General features: G+C 40.4%; 1 protein-coding gene and 1 non-coding gene across 2 annotated transcripts; both read right to left on the bottom strand.

Annotated features, from left to right (window-relative positions):
• Positions 1-11257, bottom strand: psma3 (proteasome 20S subunit alpha 3). Its single transcript, XM_085379234.1, has 11 exons — positions 11181-11257; positions 10224-10306; positions 9897-10020; positions 8732-8833; positions 6508-6581; positions 2360-2432; positions 2208-2273; positions 1262-1308; positions 964-1031; positions 559-623; positions 1-163 (listed from the first exon to the last, which is right to left on the bottom strand). Exons 1-11 carry the CDS (start codon positions 11199-11201, stop codon positions 119-121), a joined length of 768 nt encoding a protein of 255 aa, XP_085235360.1. The 5' UTR covers positions 11202-11257; the 3' UTR covers positions 1-118.
• LOC146611528 (small nucleolar RNA SNORD53/SNORD92) lies at positions 778-857 on the bottom strand. Its single transcript, XR_014904982.1, has one exon. It is a non-coding gene; the product is annotated as a small nucleolar RNA SNORD53/SNORD92 (small nucleolar RNA).
• Positions 11258-12330: the final 1073 nt, after the last annotated feature.

Here is a 12330-nt window from a genome sequence, read left to right as displayed (position 1 = left end):
CATTCAACTTTTATTTTTAAAGCTGAAATTCAAACCAAATACAAGACAACAGATGTGAAAGTTTATGAACTATAAAACCAACAAAAGAAACAGATGCGCCCGTCAGCAGAGGATGAGTTTACATGTTGTCTTCATCCGAGTCGTCCTCTTCTTCCAGAGAATCCTGAAACACAAAAAGCAGTCACCTGAATGCACTGCCCACCACATGAAGTAGAACGACTATGGAAATACGTTCTCTACTCAAGGCAGACACAAATATCAAAGTCGTAAAAATGAAGGCTGGTTCCAAGAGTCGACCCTTACACATTCACACGTTATTAGGTACAAGCTCACGGCGTGTCTCTACCTCCGTCCAAAAAACTGTTTTGGTCTGTACTGTTAGATGTTCACAATGGTTAAAATGAAGCCCTCCACAGTCTGACATCTAATATCTGCTGTGAGATCCAGCCGTCCGAGACGTTTGTGGCCAGACGCCAACGGGTGACATCAGAGCAGCGTCACAGTGGTCACATCTGTTTGTGTTGGATCGTCTATCTGCTACAAAGGATTTTCACCCACCTTGGCATATTTTTCTGCTTCCTCTCTGACATCTTTGGGTACCAACTCGTGTCGTCCATTTGTGACTGTAAGAGAACACATGTCACCATGGCAACCACAGCACTAATGAAGAATTACTTGGAGTCTTTTTCCAGCTTGTCTTAAAGCTCAACATTATTCTGCATGTTATGCTTCTTTATTTGTCTCATTAGCTTAATGAGGCCGCGTGCAGCTCATGGATTGGTCAGACAGCCAAGAGGCAGTGACATCACAGGAACTCAGTCCAGTGAGCGAAACCTTCTGGATTGTCATCATCCCTACATGATGAAGGCGTCAGCTGACATCACTGTTAAATCTAGAAGCTTCACACTAAAAGTAGAGACAGACAAACGAGTGGACAAGAAGCAGAGCACTGATGGTTCTTACCTTCTCCAACCCAGCTGAGCTCCAGCTCAAAAGCCTTATCCTTAACCTCATCGTGAACAATGTAGATTCTGCAAACATCAAAATACAACACACTTTAGGAAGACAGGTACACCACGTGTGCAATGTACTTTAGACTTGCACTTTACACAGTTCACTTGCAATTTTTCTGCACTACAGGACATGGGAGTTTCAGTTCCCCTTTTCTGCACACGCACACACACACGCACACACACACCTCTCTTACAGGTGACACAGTTCAGCAGTTCAGAAAAAATGAGTTTGGAAGTTGCTCACTCACATTTTGGCGACCTCTTTAACCAGTTCTCTGCATGTCATGTCCTTCATCTGAGACACACACAGAGGGAACAAGCAAAGATAGTATCAGACACACTGATCTGGATTAGGAAACTAATATTATTCATTAACTATTAATCTGATTTTTTCTTTTACAACACAAATGTCCCAGAAATATCAGAAACGTAACTGAAAATGTTTTTTTAACTAAACGTGTAAAAATGCCTTTAAACATTCCTAAAATGTCAGTGACGTATGTGCAGAGAATGTTTTACATTTTAAAAGAAAAAATAAGCAATCAAAATATGCAGATCTCAGAATTGTAAAGAAAAGGTTGAAAATAGACATTTCTTTAATAATTATGTTGGAAAATGTGTCAAAAAAAAAAGATGCCAGAAAAACTTTTTTCTTTCTTTCTTTTTTTTAAATATACTGGTGGTGCCAGTGCTGCGCTTCAGCTCCCAGTAGATGCAGCTATGGAAGAAATGTGAAAATCCCAGGTGATTTCAGAAAAGCTGACCTCTGACCTTGCAGTGACAGTCACCGGGATTCAAACCTGTTTGAGATTTTGTTTGGCGTTCTCACCCTGACCTTGAGCTCGAGGTCACTCGACACATACCTCAACAGCCTTTTACAGCTGCGGTTAAAAAGGTCAATATCAAAATCACATCTTGAAACTACTCGAAACTGTTTTTACGTGAACCTCAAACATTATTAAATTGAACCTTTTGACTTTGTTTTAACCTGAGTCACAGTTGAGGTCAGGATCAGCTGCTTTACAGACACTGATGCCACCAGCTCACATGTGTTAAGGTGACACGTCTTCATTAGCTTATTAAAGATTTGTTAGTGCGAAAGCTAAAGTCGTGGTTATTTGACAGATGAAGAACTGGATCTAGAATAAGAGTGCAAACAGAAAACTCATGTGAATGTTGCAGGTTCAGACTCACCTGCAGTTTTTCAATCTCAGTCTTGGCAGCTTGTTTTGCCTTTCCGATGGCACATCCCCAGTAACCCTGCGCACAAACACACACACAGTGTTGTTACTGCTGCTTTAACCAACCTGGGTTCCCACCATATACAGATGTGAGAGCAAACTCACGTATGAGATGCCGGACGGGTCGACCATGTAGAGCTGGGAACCGTCGTCTTTGTCGTATGAGCCAAGGATGAAACTGAAAGAGCAACAACCAGAACACACTCATGAAGGCATCGATTTATTACTGTGCTCCTAGAGTGAAGGAGGGACCGTGATTAATAATAATACTAATAAATAAGAAAAACTACAACATTTCATTTATTATGTTGCTGAACCTACAACTTCCTGTCCACTTCATTCAAACTCAAATTCAAGAGGTGACCTGAGATTTTTTTATTTTTTTAAATGTCAGAAAGTCTTTTCTTTTGGTTGGCTGATGTTTACAACAACGACAAAAATACCTCCCACATAAAACATGAATCCTTTATACATTTTGGGGTAACCCTGTGATTACCCTAACTGCATTAGAGTTTTTAAAATGGATATTTTGTTGCTTTAACCATTACAATGTGAACATCCACATATTCAAGAGAAGGCATCTCAATCGAACATACATCCAAACGTAGGTAAGACACCAGAACAACTGGGACCAGGGCTCTCAAAGTCGTGGCCCCGGGGCCACTTGCAGCCTGTATATTGACGTGAAGAAATCGAACACAGTTTGTCCCTTGAAGTGACAAACTGTGTTAGATTTGTTTGTTGTTGTGTGCAATGTTAAAATGTTAATGACAGAGTCGCACACTAACGTGTACACTTATGTCTGCACTTTGATTCTGTTACAGACAAACACAATGACAGCAGAGGTGCTGCCACGTGTCTGTCCAGAAGGAGACGACCAATCATTTAAGTTTGAGACCCCCGACTTAGATGAATAAACACCAAAGGAAAAAATAAGAAAATCCATTTCTGGAGCAAGTTGTGTTTAAATGACCTCCAACTGTTTGATAAAGGCTTGTGTGTCAACTATATGCTGCTCCGCCTATATGCTTCCTCACCCTGATGGCCTGGAGAAATTCTCTCGACTCTCAAAGATGCACTTAAGAATGAGAGAATCCTTCACATGAGGAAAACATACATTTCCACAAGGAGAGGCTCTCTCTGTCACAATCCTCGTCTTTTATTGACATGCACATCCACACAGGTAACCAACTAACTGTACGCAGCACAACACTAACATGACAACACTGATTGTTTACTCTGAACACAACACTGAGCTGTGGTCCTGAACACATCATGACTTTGATCTTTGACAATGAAAGGAACACAGAGCTGAACAATTACAACTTTGAATCTGTCAGGCCTAAATAAGTTTTTCCATTTAGCACATGAAAGTTGTGTATTTGTGGGCGTGTCCCTGAGTTTAAGGTAAATACAGCAAAGGGAGGCTGTGTCCCAATTCAGGGTCTGCACGCTTGAAGTACGCATTTTGAGTGCGATTACGTCACCGCCACACGATGACGGCTGTCCCAATTCAAAGTGTACTTCAAATGCGCCGTCGATTTCCCCAAATATCAAGCGTGGTCCGGTGCACGCTTCGTGGTCCCATATATCCCACAATTCATAGCGCGGCGGTGGGTGTGGATAATTTTGCCGCAAAATACGGCAGAAGCAGAGCGGCCGAAGAGTGAACTGTCAAAAGTAAGTACTGAATATGATGTCACTTATTTATGTGCGAATGTTTACTAATGAGGAACATTAAAACATTACTGTTGGCCACATGCCGGCAAAGTTATGTGACATTAGTGATGTTTGTACTTTCAGCGTTTACTTGGTTTTAAAGCCTTTAAATATACGCCGTTAGATAGTCGACCTTAATCTTACAGAGATTGTGATGATTTTGTGGATGATTAAAGTCAGTCATATATCCACAAACACAAGCTGAAAGTCAGTGATGCTGCTCGGTTTGCAGTCCTGAACATCACGGCACAAGCAGGATTCACTGCACTGTTAACGTTAGCTATGTTATATTGCTGCCTCTGTTCGGTGGTGTCGAGCCAAACGGACTTTAACGTGTGTTTGAACGAGCTGACGGTTCACTCGTTAAGCTGAAAGAAAGATGCTTTAATCACAGCAGTCACACATGTGTCCACTGCACCATCTGGAACTCTTCTTGTTTACACTCGTAATAACACAAACACTAAATCCTGCTTCTCTGTGCTGTTGTGTAGCAGTGTGTACACCTGAGACTGTCACCTGTCTGTCTGTCCTGCACTCTCTCTCTGTTTCTTTCTCTCTGATTGTGGAATAAAAGTATGAACATGTGTTTATAAGTTACACTTGTGTTTGAATCCTGCAGCTTATCACACATTTGATTTCCATGTGTGACGACTGCAAGTGTCCAGAGTGAGGACAGACTGAGGGACACACTGCTGCACATCATCTGTGAGGCTTTGCACCCCTGATGATCCACCAGGACAAACTCAGCAGTGTGTGAGGAAGAGGAGGAGGAAGAGCCAGCAGCAGCTGACAGATGGAGAGAATAGACAGACTGTTCCCTGTTTGTGAAGGACTGCTAGGAAAGTTTAACATAACTGTCTGTGCTGAATCAGTCTTATTAGGTAATGTTCAAATAATGTGATCATCCCAGTGTTTTCAGTGTGGGAGAAAGTACTCAGGGCCTTCAAGTTACACACTATGAAAGGCAGCAACAAGTTTAATGTTCAGAAACCTAAAGTCTGTATCAGCAGCAGAATGGAGCTAAAAATAAATGTTGGTTTCAGTTCTATGAAGCTTTGAGTATTTTGGATCAGTAGCTGCTGTGTTTGTTGCATCATATTGCTGTAATTGTTTATATGCTTTATATATTCTGAGCTAAGTTGATCTATAGTGTTACATCATATTCTATAAGGATGTTATGTGTTTGTAGACTTTCTGCCCAGTTTGACCCATTTAGCAGACGTCAGCCTGTTTAAGGCTCTGATGTCTATTCTGTGTGACTTACAGCAGTTATGACATGGTCTGATTTTCTCACCCAATAAAGGAATATTTCATATATCAGTCGACTCTTCATTCTATCAGACACAGTTATCACAGCTTGTACATTTGCTTTTTACACATGTATGTAAGCATTGAGCCAAATTTAGTAATGCCAACATATTAAAAGAACAATATTTGCCTCTTATATATAACACATCTGTATACACACTGTCACAGATACTTGTCTTTGAGTGAAGATTTAAGGTGATAGAAAATATAAATAAATGCAACTTGAATCTTTGACACAGAGTTCAAGCTCACTGCTGTGATATATAAATAATGATAATCTGACAATACATATAATATTGGCCATATTATATTCCATTACCACAGTGAGATGACTTTAGTCTCATGAACAACATCAGCTAATTGTTGTTTACTAGCTCATCTTGAATGACTGTTCAGCACAGAAATGAAGCCCAACAATCATGTTTTACAGTCTCGTGGTCTCAGCCTCAGACACTCAACTAATCACAGTGATGTCATGACCAACAAAACATTTTTCTCCTTCATTTCTGTCACACAAAGCTGTATGAAACGTTTCCAGCTGTTAGTATCATGGTTGCTAGGCAACCTGAACAGCGCGACGAAGGCTAGTCCCATTTCACAAGCCTCTCACTTCTGCACTTCTCGTACTTACGGTATAGTACGCACCGTACGTAGTGCGCCGCGTACTTCAAGCGTGCAGACCCTGAATTGGGACACAGCCGGAGTCTGACAGTCAACAGGAAGTGATATCACAGAAGTTCTCCCCCCCCTCCCCCACCGGGTACGTACCTCAGTCAGTCATCGCTGTGATGTGTGTAGTACATTTGGATCATTTTCAAAATAATACATATGATAATTATTATTATAATATTTGTACAATACTTTATGTCACCTGAGCTGTAAATGAAGTTTGACTGATGACGGCTCTAACATTAGAAGGATCCAATATGAAAAGGAGCATCAGCGGTCTTTTCTAGTAAGAGGGTTTAATCAGGAGCCGTAGGATGACAGCAAAGCTCAGGAGCGAGTCGCGACATAAATGGTACCAAGCTAAACTTTAATGCTATCTGATGTGATTGTGTGAATGAGGAGACTGAAGCGTCTTTTAGACAAAATGACTCCGGCTCAACACGAAGGAGGAGTCAGACAGAAGCTCAGGGTTTATTTGAAAACGCTGAAGGAATAGAAAACGTGACGGCAGCTCTGCTTCATGTTTTCATAATGTTAACATAATTACTGAAACTCACCTGCAGCCAAACGGCCTCACAGCGCTGTACAACGTATAGGCATGGACATACATGGCCACTCTGTCTGAGAGGTGCTGCAAGGAGAGGAAATACTATTAGATTAAAACCATTCAGATCCCCCTTCTGTGGCCCCAGACACAAACAAGCACATGGTATTTGCTAAAATGATTTTATATGATCGATCAACTAATTGACCAGCTGTTTTAGACGAGAGGCATTATAAGAAATCCTGCTACTATACTAAGAACAAATGATACCATGTATGCAAAGGCAAAGTCCCTAATAGCAGCTTAAAAAGGAGGAAGTTAGACTTGTAGCACATTTGAATGGGCTCCTTCGTCTCACACACGTTCACTGGGTGAAAATACCTCGTTGATGCCAAAAGGTCATTTCAACCAAGCTACATTCAACTACAGCAGATGAGTTAAAGCAGCACAAGCCCACACCAGATGCCACTCCTGTCAGCTACGGACAGGAAGCTGGGGCTCCAATCAAATCAAAGTGGCTCACCTTATTAGCCAATAGGAGGGAAGTGTTGCCTGGTGAAGTGTGAACATATGTTTCACTTTAATTTATGCTTCTCTCATGTGCGCGCTTATTACTTGCTGTGATTCGATGCCTCAACACTGATTTCCTAGCTCAGCTGATCAGTAGCTATTAGGGGACAAAACTGTTTTTGCCCAACTGCAAAGTCCATGTCCTTGACAACAATCTGGAGGCAGAGCATTTATAAGTTTGATTCTGTGTTTCCTCAGGTGGTTGCTATAATACAGAACAAGAACATTAGAATACAGAAGAACTGACAAAGACTTTTTAAGCTTCCAGGGACGGCCGTTTAACCCTTTAAGACCTACCATAGAACCAAGTCCGCCAGAGCTTATATTTTTACATGCTGTGGAGCCATTTTTGGGAGCATTTCAAGTTGCTATACATCAATACAACCATTACAGCCCAGATTTTAATAATATGTATTCATTAAGTGCATAGTAATTACATAAATTGCAAAAAAGTGCAATAAACTACAAAAAAATTGAAAATCGTTTTTGATTTTTTAACATATATTTGTAGTTAGAGAAATTTAAGAGGCTTATCCCTCAAAACTGTAAATACAAAAAAGTTGCACAAAATAGTTTCCCACCACAGGAAATTTATTTTGAGTGTCTTCATAGTTTTATTTTTGAAATACACCAATTTTTATATACTGCAGGAAAAACGAAAATAAATATTATACTGCAAATTTGCAAAAAAGCAGCATATGCATCAAAATAAACTATTTCCAGCAGAGCAATATGAGTCCTAAGCATCCCAGAAATGACACAGAAAGTCATAAAGTCAAAGATAACTTTTAAAAAGAGCAGTATAGGCCCTGAGGCCCTGATCGCAAAAAAGACTACATTTCCGCGAAAATGACGTCACTTCCGGTTTCGGCCAGGTAATGGCGGAAATGCAAAAGTTCGCGCTGACGTCTATTCCAACGTAGGAAGTGTTATGAACAGCTGATCGGATCGGCAAAGCGTGTTTCTGGAATATTATGTTTTTGTTCCTGCAAGCGCTTTTTATGCAGTTTTTGCAAAGCTTTATGTGGAAGGAAACCGTGACCTAGGACAAGCTGATGGCACAATATGTAAGTACAACTCCTCCGGTTTCATATGCAAAAAAAATTTTTGCGCTAGCTTACGTGGTTGCAGTGCTACCGGGATTTAAAAATAGTTACGCATAACAGAGCGTTCCCGCTCCGATCGGCTCTAAAGGGTTAACACATCGATCCATGGAAAATACACTGTTCCTCCAAGCATCCATGCTAGTAACATAGCTGCATGTCACATGATACAGCAGAGGAGCAGTTTTTAACTTTTTTCTTGTACAACCTGGAGTTTCAGACATTTGGCTGCAGAGCCACATGTGACTCTTTGCCCATCTTCAGTGGCTCCCTGTGGCTTTACCAAAATAACTAGACAAATATGAATACGGCTTATTGTGTAACATTTGAAATGTTTATCCATCGTTGTTGTGACCTTTTACATTTTCTTACTTTCAAACTGAATAAGCTACGATTCCAAAGATCCTGTTTTATTAGTAACATATAATTACTGTTTATTTTACAGCTGGAATTTCATGAATAACACTTTATTTTACTATTATTATAATGACAATACAAAATTAAAATACCCGATCATAGAGAAAGAAAATGGTAACAAAAGACAACAGGAAGCTGATGCGTTACCTTCAGGGGAATGTCGTGTCCATAGTTTGATCTGAAGTTAGAAGCTTCTTCTCTGGCAACTTCAGCGAGTGAGCGAGCATCAGCTAATAGGCCAGCTACTGCCTGTTGAGAGAGAAGCTTTACTTACACATATTCATGTCACAATAAGTCTGTGAACACACAAAATAAAATGTTTCACAAACAGAACGTGGTGACCATTTCAGAAAGTGATATCCTGCAATTTCCAGGTACAAACATCTCTAAGTGAGACGGTGAGCTGCGGATGGAGCGGGCCAGAAGAAACAGCGTTTCGGTCTCATCGAAAGCTTCAGTATGTTCAGCATCTTCAACATCCAAGAGATCATTTGGATCGCAGACTGGAGCAGCTAGGGATCGAACCACCTTCAGATTAGTAGATGACCTGCTCCACCTCCTGAGCTCCTGCTACACCATTTATCCATCTATCACAACTGGTCCAAGGAAGTTGGACCAGTTGTGATAGAGCGAGCTATTGTAGCTCAAACTGCAGAAACAGTTCATGCTGGTTCTGATACATGCTGAGCACATCCCCTGCTCAAAGTGCCGGCCATGGGCATGTGAGCATCAGAACCGGACCACGGTTCTTTTACACCACGTGGCTGGCTGGGATAGTCTGCATGGTTTCCCTGGGAACACCTGGCACCAGCATACACTACGGGAAAAAGGGAAGCTGGCAGAGGCAGTGTGACGCTTTGGGCGAACTTTGGGTCCTACCCTCTACAGCACCTTTTCCACTACTAACTACTCAAATCAACTCACCATGGCTTGCCACGATTCAGATCAACGGGTTTTCCATTACAATCAATTACCACCTAATGTGCATGGTCGTTGTCATAGCAACGCATGTCCCGTGATATAATTAACGCTACAACAAAGGTTGATATCGAGGCAAGAATATAGCTGCTGCTCGCTCACACAGCAAAAACCATCAAGCTGGTGCTGCAGACACCAAGTTAGCCAAGACAGCTGACAGCTTATCACTTTGTGTCAAAGGTTGTCTTTTTAGTCTGGTCTATGAGGCAATGTCGCTTTTGACACTATCCAAAAAAAAGATGAGCATGAAGACAGTTTTCTTTGCGCACCGATGCACACATTTATGTAGCACACTGAATAGACCTGAAATGTTTTTGACGGCTTGTGTGGTTACCATGCCAATGTGTCTGTCGATGTTAAAGATGCGTTTGTTGGAGCCCTCCTCGTACAGTTTAGACAGGACTAGCTTCTCCACCCCGAACACCACCCCATCCTTACAGCGGATTCCAATGGCTGTGCTGAACATCACAACATGGAGACATACTTGAAAATTTGATCATGACATGTCTGGAAACTATTCAGAATTATTAGCACCATTAGCACTCTGGGTTAGGAAGTCAGTTGGTTATCAACACTGTAGAAAAACAATTTTTTCTTCATATTTACCCACCACATCACATTCAGCGGGGTCTGGTTTTAGTTTAAAAACATAGAGACTGACCTGCTGTTCTCTACAGCCTTCATGGCATACTCCACCTGAAACACTCGACCATCTGGAGAGAAGGTTGAGGCCGACAGGTCATACTGCAAGACAAAACAGAAATAGCAGCTTCCAATATTAAACTAACTACTGATATTAGTAGCTGGAAAGGACAGGTATATAATCAAACTCACACTTTCATGTGGCCTTAAAGTTTTAATTAATTAAAAAAGAGGGATGACTGACTTGTAGTCTAAAATCATTTGCCCAACTGCCAAAACATGTGCAAAATATATTCAGGGACTGTATACCTGAACCCTCTGAGGAATACACCCAGACTTAGCTTGGTGTGTTGGTAGAATTCAGGAAACTAAAGTATATTTCATTCTTTGTGTGAACTGGACTACTTATATTCACTTTCACCTCAGGTGCACCAAACACCTCATTGGTACCCTGTTATCTGACAGTAGCAAGGTAAATGTTTATGTTTTTAAAAAAATAAAGTTTTTTGTTTTTTTTAGAAAGCCTTTGTTAAATAAAATGAACCCCAGTGATAAAAAGTTACTCTTCTCATAGAGAGAATTTAGCTGGCACGCAATTCTGAGTCATTCTGAATCCAGTTTGATGGAGGCTAACATCTAAACACATAAATATCGTGAATTCCTGTAATTACAGTGATAAAACGGATAATTAACGCCACAGTAGAAAGCTTTTTTAATTCTTATAAATTGTTAAATTGACAAAAAAATCCTGAATCGGGACTAAATTAAACTACTTTCAATTTCAGTTTAGCTTCTGTTAGCAGGCCTCATTGTGACTCAGCAGGCTAACACTAGCTAGCTGCAGACTGAACTGAATGAACATAATTTGAACTATAAAAGCAGAATATTTTCCGGAAAACAGGACTAAAGACAGACTGATAAACGTACGAGTGTACGTAAGTTAAAGCTTCTTCTCAAAAAGTACTGAAACACTCACCCCAGTCCCGATAGAGCTCATTTTAATACCGACTGTAAATTCTATGCATAGGTCCCATAAAGCGCTCTCAAACCACTCTTCCGGTGCCTCCTCACGCGTTTCACACAAACTTCCGGTGACAGCCTTTTACAATAAAAGCTTAAGTTACATTAAATATAGTTTTTAAAGCACCACGGTTAGGTGTATTTAAAAAATAAATGTCTGACAGATGATAGCTAGATATGGCATGGCGCTGTAGTGATTCATAGACTCAAGATGAAATAGTGAAAATAAATAAGTAAGCATTTCTGGAGGATTTTAAATACATTTAAGTAAATTGTACGTGGTTTTAAATATTTTTTTTAGCAAAAGATTATCTTATATTACAACAAACTCAGATGAAGATTTTTATTTACCATCTAATCTTTGTAAACCATAAGATAAGATAAGATGCTGTGAAGGGGATTTTCTTATTCAAAGAAACAACTCTACAATCATCCATCCATTCATTCTAGTCTTCTCTGGTCTTTTTTTTTTTTAATCCTTTTTAAGAATTGTTTGGGAATTTGCCCATTCCTAAAGTTCTTTCTATCGCTCTGATAAGTTTCTTTTGGTTTTTGTCAACCAAATCTCTTTGACTTTGGACCTCATATTAAGAGTTTCAGTGAAAAATTATCAAATGCAAGTTCAGCAGTTGGACTAAATTCCAAGTCTGTATTTTTCGGCTTGTATTGGGCTGAAGCAATAACAGCTGAGTTCATGTAACACTGATTTCTATGACAAGCTGGTGCAGTCTACATGTGGTTTGTGGACTTGGAGAAGGCATTCGACCGTGTCCCTCGGAGTGTCCTGTGGGAGGTGCTTCGGGAGTATGGGGCGGTAACCCTATCCTGGGCAGGGTGAACTATTCCCTTTTTGTTCTACTGATAGGGCTCTTTTGAATTACTTTTTGTCTGGTCCCTCACCAGGCAAGATAGACCCTGGTGGATTTTGATTGTTTGAGCCAGGGTTTTTAGGTGCCTGCTCTCAAAAGCAGTAAATTGTTTTATTTGACTGGATCATTATTTTCATTAAGTTGAAGCTCCAAGAATTTAATTTGTTTTTATAAAATTTCAGTTTGATTTTTGTAACAGGCTTTAAATCTTATGCTGGCACTAGCTTGGCCAATATT

Source organism: Diplotaxodon limnothrissa, linkage group LG19 (assembly GCF_057381915.1).
Source record: "Diplotaxodon limnothrissa isolate DT_005_m linkage group LG19, D_limnothrissa_male_GT1.1, whole genome shotgun sequence".
NCBI classification, from domain to species: Eukaryota; Metazoa; Chordata; class Actinopteri; order Cichliformes; family Cichlidae; genus Diplotaxodon; species Diplotaxodon limnothrissa.
The sequence above is the reverse complement of the archived record's forward strand: the minus strand, read 5'-3'. Positions and strand labels throughout refer to the sequence as shown.